The 7,009-nt window shown below is 33.8% G+C and overlaps 1 protein-coding gene across 1 annotated transcript; it reads right to left on the reverse strand.

Moving 5' to 3' along the window:
* Positions 1-499: 499 nt before the first annotated feature.
* Positions 500-6,489, reverse strand: naa20 (N-alpha-acetyltransferase 20, NatB catalytic subunit). Its single transcript, XM_039674341.2, has 6 exons — positions 6,374-6,489; positions 5,993-6,017; positions 5,768-5,858; positions 1,763-1,898; positions 1,491-1,636; positions 500-781 (listed from the first exon to the last, which is right to left on the reverse strand). Exons 1-6 carry the CDS (start codon positions 6,424-6,426, stop codon positions 696-698), a joined length of 537 nt encoding a protein of 178 aa, XP_039530275.1. The 5' UTR covers positions 6,427-6,489; the 3' UTR covers positions 500-695.
* Between the last annotated feature and the right edge of the window lie 520 nt (positions 6,490-7,009).

A 7,009-nucleotide genomic window follows, 5' to 3' on the forward strand; every position in this document is an offset into this window, starting at 1 on the left:
CAAAATGTTTTCGGTCATTTTCGGACGACGAAGTCCAGAGGGTTAATCGTAATATCATAAATTGATCTTCCTGGGGGGGAAAACGCTGTTTTTTTGAATTTCTGTTGCACTCGATATACATCACAATACGGAAGATCTTTCGCTACTTCCGCTTTATCGTGACTGTGAAAATGGCATCCTCCAGCTATCCATGATAATGTGCGAAGTATTTTGCAGTGGATCTACTCTTAACCAACTAATACAATAATAATGCAGAGGTAGAATCCTGTTTATTGAATTTATTAAATGCATTATGTACTGAAGCTGTGAAACACATTTACAGGATAAAGTTTATTCTAATTTTTTTGACTGCCTTTGCGGTGTTACAGGGAAAATGAAAGATTTCAGTGGTGATCAGAGGTAAAATGTATAGTGACCCCAATTGTTAATGTTTCCAGTATGCTAATCACGTGTCAACCTGAACGAAAGTTTTATATGTTGTTTAATAAGACAAATCAGCAAAGTTTTCCCTTAAACATTTTTATTTCATGTAACTACAGTACATTTAGTCCTATTAGTTTCAGCTGTATTAACCCAATAGAAAACAACAATTCAAAGCAGTGACTCTCTGACATTTCAGATCATTATTGTGACAAAAAGCAAACGTCGGTTTTCCCAGTTGGATGTTGATGGTTTCAGAGAGCCACTTATTAGTGTTATTCGATATCTTCTGGTCGGACAGGATGTGGAAGCGGAATTATGGATTTCTTCTCTGTGTCTCTGGATAAAGCCTTCCTCATATCTGTCAAAATGAAAGAACATGCCTTTTGTTTCTCTGGTGAAAAGTCTGATTGCTTAGTAAAGTTAACAAGCAGCACAAATGTTGCAAGACAGGTTACGTGTTGTTCGTGAGTTCAATATTTAAGGTCATGGGTTTATTCAAATCTCTACCCTTAAATATGACCAACTATAAAAATAACACCAATAATAACCTGGATGTGATCTACTAACATCAGACAATTGAAATAACCCATAAGTCATGTTCACTACCGTTCAGAAGTTTAGGGTTAGTAATTTCTTGAAATTGTTTTTGAAATATATATCTTCTCACCAAGCTGCATTTATTTGATAAAAAAAACAGTAAAAAAGTACTATTGTAAAAATATAATTGTCATTTAAAATGTTTGAATATATTAAATTTCTGTGTTCAGATCAAAGCTGAATTTTCAGCATCATTACTCCAGACTTCCTTCAGAAATCATTCTAATATGCTCAATTATTATTATTATCAATTCTGAAAGTTGTGCTGCTTTCTGTTGAAACCATGATTTTTTTTTAATTATTATTCTTTGACAAATAGAAAGATAATTTATTTTAAATAGAATATTTTGTAACATTACAAATGTTTTATTGTCACTTTTGATCAATTGAATGCTTCCTTGCTGAATAAAAGTATTAATTTATTTAAAAAAAACAGTAGGGTTAGGGCAATTAGCAAGCGGATATCTCACCATACGCATCTTCGTCAGGTTCACCGTTACTGGCAGAGTAATACTCTATAACCGTTCTGTACACGCTGTAGCCGAGCTGTTTGTACATGTTCACAGCAACTTGGTTGGAAACCCGAACAAAGAGATCCACAAAGAATCCGCCCTTCCTAAATAGAGGAGAACCACAAAATAAAAACAGGACACAGATTTATTATTTTACAGCTAATAAACAATATGATTTTGGATTTTTACTGTTTTTTTTTTGTTTTGTTTTTTTTACTACATGTTTGTACCTTTCTGAGATCTCCTCTAACATCTCCATGAGTTTAGCAGCCAGACCCAGTCGCCTGAACTCAGGGGCCACAGAGAGAGCCGTGACGTGCCCGTGCCACTCCTCCCTGGCCACGGACCCTTCTGCCTTCCCCATGACTACAGGACCATTCACATACAGGTTATATACACACACACACACACACCAATCTATGGAAGCTTGTTTCCGCCACTGAATAAAAAAATAAAGTAAATAATTGCGACTTTTTATCTCACAATTCTGACTTTTTTTCTCACAATTGCGAGTTTATATCTCACAATTCTGACTTTATTTCTCAGAATTGCGTGATATAAAGTCGCAATTGCGAGTTGTAAAGTCAGAATTGTGTGTTATAAAGTCAGAATTGCGAGATATAAAGTCGCAATTCTGAGAAAAAAAGACAGAAGTGTGACTTTTTTTCTCACAATTGCGAGTTTACATCTCGCAATTCTGACTTTATAACACATAATTGCGAGTTTATATGTCGAAATTCTGACATCTTTTCTCAGAATTGTGAGATATAAACTCGCAATTGCGACTTATTAGGCCAATTCTAAGGGGAAAAAAGACTAACTTTTTTCCCCCTCAGAATAGTTTAAATCTCACAATTCTGACTTTATATCATGCATTTCTGACTTTATAACACGCAATTCTGACTTTATATCTCGCAATTCTGACTTTATATCTCGCAATTCTGACTTTATATCTCGCAATTCTGACTTTATAACTCGCAATTCTGACTTTATATCACGCAATTCTGACTTTATATCACGCAATTCTGACTTTATATCTCGCAATTCTGACTTTATATCTCGCAATTCTGACTTTATAACTCGCAATTCTGACTTTATATCACGCAATTCTGACTTTATATCACGCAATTCTGACTTTATATCTCGCAATTCTGACTTTATAACTCGCAATTCTGACTTTATATCACGCAATTCTGACTTTATATCACGCAATTCTGACTTTATATCTCGCAATTCTGAGCAATTCTGACTTTATATCTCGCAATTCTGACTTTATATCTCGCAATTCTGACTTTATATCTCGCAATTCTGACTTTATATCTCGCAATTCTGACTTTATAACTCGCAATTCTGACTTTATATCACGCAATTCTGACTTTATATCACGCAATTCTGACTTTATATCACGCAATTCTGACTTTATATCTCGCAATTCTGACTTTATAACTCGCAATTCTGACTTTATATCACGCAATTCTGACTTTATATCACGCAATTCTGACTTTATATCACGCAATTCTGACTTTATATCTCGCAATTCTGACTTTATATCTCGCAATTCTGACTTTATATCTCGCAATTCTGACTTTATAACTCGCAATTCTGACTTTATATCACGCAATTCTGACTTTATATCACGCAATTCTGACTTTATATCACGCAATTCTGACTTTATATCTCGCAATTCTGACTTTATAACTCGCAATTCTGACTTTATATCACGCAATTCTGACTTTATATCACGCAATTCTGACTTTATATCTCGCAATTCTGAGCAATTCTGACTTTATATCTCGCAATTCTGACTTTATATCTCGCAATTCTGACTTTATATCTCGCAATTCTGACTTTATATCTCGCAATTCTGACTTTATAACTCGCAATTCTGACTTTATAACACGCAATTCTGACTTTATATCTCGCAATTCTGACTTTATATCTCGCAATTCTGACTTTATATCTCGCAATTCTGACTTTATAACTCGCAATTCTGACTTTATATCACGCAATTCTGACTTTATATCACGCAATTCTGACTTTATATCTCGCAATTCTGACTTTATAACTCGCAATTCTGACTTTATATCACGCAATTCTGACTTTATATCACGCAATTCTGACTTTATATCTCGCAATTCTGAGCAATTCTGACTTTATATCTCGCAATTCTGACTTTATATCTCGCAATTCTGACTTTATATCTCGCAATTCTGACTTTATATCTCGCAATTCTGACTTTATAACTCGCAATTCTGACTTTATATCACGCAATTCTGACTTTATATCACGCAATTCTGACTTTATATCACGCAATTCTGACTTTATATCTCGCAATTCTGACTTTATAACTCGCAATTCTGACTTTATATCACGCAATTTTGACTTTATATCACGCAATTCTGACTTTATATCACGCAATTCTGACTTTATATCTCGCAATTCTGACTTTATATCTCGCAATTCTGACTTTATATCTCGCAATTCTGACTTTATAACTCGCAATTCTGACTTTATATCACGCAATTCTGACTTTATATCACGCAATTCTGACTTTATATCACGCAATTCTGACTTTATATCTCGCAATTCTGACTTTATAACTCGCAATTCTGACTTTATATCACGCAATTCTGACTTTATATCACGCAATTCTGACTTTATATCTCGCAATTCTGAGCAATTCTGACTTTATATCTCGCAATTCTGACTTTATATCTCGCAATTCTGACTTTATATCTCGCAATTCTGACTTTATATCACGCAATTCTGACTTTATATCTCGCAATTCTGACTTTATATCTCGCAATTCTGACTTTATATCTCGCAATTCTGACTTTATATCTCGCAATTCTGAGCAATTCTGACTTTATATCTCGCAATTCTGACTTTATATCTCGCAATTCTGACTTTATATCTCGCAATTCTGACTTTATATCTCGCAATTCTGACTTTATATCACGCAATTCTGACTTTATATCTCGCAATTCTGACTTTATATCACGCAATTCTGACTTTATATCTCGCAATTCTGACTTTATATCTCGCAATTCTGACTTTATATCTCACAATTCTGACTTTATATCTCGCAATTCTGACTTTATATCTCGCAATTCTGACTTTATATCACGCAATTCTGACTTTATATCTCGCAATTCTGACTTTATATCACGCAATTCTGACTTTATATCTCGCAATTCTGACTTTATATCTCGCAATTCTGACTTTATATCTCGCAATTCTGACTTTATAACTCGCAATTCTGACTTTATATCACGCAATTCTGACTTTATATCTCGCAATTCTGACTTTATATCACGCAATTCTGACTTTATATCACGCAATTCTGACTTTATATCACGCAATTCTGACTTTATATCTCGCAATTCTGACTTTATAACTCGCAATTCTGACTTTATATCACGCAATTCTGACTTTATATCTCGCAATTCTGACTTTATATCACGCAATTCTGACTTTATATCACGCAATTCTGACTTTATATCACGCAATTCTGACTTTATATCTCGCAATTCTGACTTTATATCTCGCAATTCTGACTTTATATCTCGCAATTCTGACTTTATATCACGCAATTCTGACTTTATAACTCGCAATTCTGACTTTATATCTCGCAATTCTGACTTTATATCTCGCAATTCTGACTTTATATCACGCAATTCTGACTTTATATCTCGCAATTCTGACTTTATATCTCGCAATTCTGACTTTATATCACGCAATTCTGACTTTATATCTCGCAATTCTGACTTTATATCTCGCAATTCTGACTTTATATCACGCAATTCTGACTTTATATCACGCAATTCTGACTTTATATCTCACAATTCTGACTTTATATCTCGCAATTCTGACTTTATATCTCGCAATTCTGACTTTATAACTCGCAATTGCGACTTTATATCACGCAATTCAGACTTTTTATCTCGCAATTCTGAGAAAAGAAGTCAGAATTGTGAGATAAAAAGTCACAATTATTTACTTTATTTTTTTATTCAGTGGCGGAAACAAGCTTCCATACCAATCTGACTGTTAAAGTTAGCAAAATTTCTGACTGTTCCTCACTCAATGCTTTCAATGTATAGAAAAGAGCAGCATGAGCGTTAACATGTCTAAACATGTCTTTTTTATATTCATACGGGTGTGGAATGACATGAGTAATTAATCTCTGAATGTTCACCCATTAAAATGTTCAACTAAAAGCACATTTGACTCACTGTAGCCCATCAGTTCCCCTCCTGGAGCCTCTGCCACTATGAAATACTCCGGCCAGTGAGCCAAATATTGAAGATAGAAGGGAATGCCATACTGTACAATGAATGAAAGTTAAGAAGAAAAAAATGAAGGGGGAAAGCGACTCTGTAAGAGTCATGACAGGATGATTAATCAAACAATATTTGGTTATTAAGAGATAATCAGCTTGTAATTGTTTTAAAGGATACAGTTTCTGTCAAGGGGTCCAGATTACTGTGGGATACAAATACACAGTCAAAATTAAAACTGTAAAATTAATAAGTGAACTCTGATGTTATACACCAGGAACATAATCAATCAATATAATGATGCTGCACAGTAACACAAAGTAGCATGTTTTTGAACATGTTTCTTTCTAAATAATTTAATACGTTTAAGAAACATGCTAATTTCTGTTAGCAGACTGTGCAACATTATCATGTTAAATATGATCTTAACAACGTTACCATCGTACATGAAGCTGATTATCATAGTGCTAACTACCTTCACTTTACGATAGTAACGCTCCAGCACTTTTTTGAAATGGTAATCACCAGCGCTATTATATGATGTGTAAATGAATAACTCACATATTGTTGAATTTAAACAGATCATCGCACGTGAAAGCTCGTAATGTTGTCATTCTCCCGTGTGTGCAGGACGACGCTCCGACCTCTCACCTCTACGTCACACGTATGACGCTCCATTGTGTTTTTAAGCAGCGACATCTGTCGGCACGAGGGAGAAATACACATGCACTTTATGTTCAATACAACGCTTTTGTTTTATTTTACTCCACATTTCGTTGCTCCTACAGTGTTAGTTATTCACTGTAAAAGAACAAAAAAATCATTGTCTTTAAAAAATAAAACTGGCAGCTGTGGTTTCCAGAATAATTATGTAAAAAATACAGTAAAAATGATTACAAATAAATAAATATTGACAGAACAGTCTGTAAATTCTACTATTTAAATCAGTCATTTACAACAAAAAAAAATCTACTGAATTAACAAGGCCAAGCTGCTATTAAAATTTGTCTGTACTTTTTTATCTATTACACTTTTTCTCGTCGATAGTATGGGAACTTACTGTTAACTAATTAACATTTTTTACTCTCATATTTTTTTACTGTTAAAATTACAATATATATATATATATATATATAATTACATTTTTTACAGTGTTCTCAAACATGTTATGCAAGTCTTTGTAAAGTCCCTTCATTG

Source organism: Pimephales promelas, chromosome 13, assembly GCF_988280905.1.
Source record: "Pimephales promelas chromosome 13, fPimPro1.hap1.1, whole genome shotgun sequence".
NCBI classification, from domain to species: Eukaryota; Metazoa; Chordata; class Actinopteri; order Cypriniformes; family Leuciscidae; genus Pimephales; species Pimephales promelas.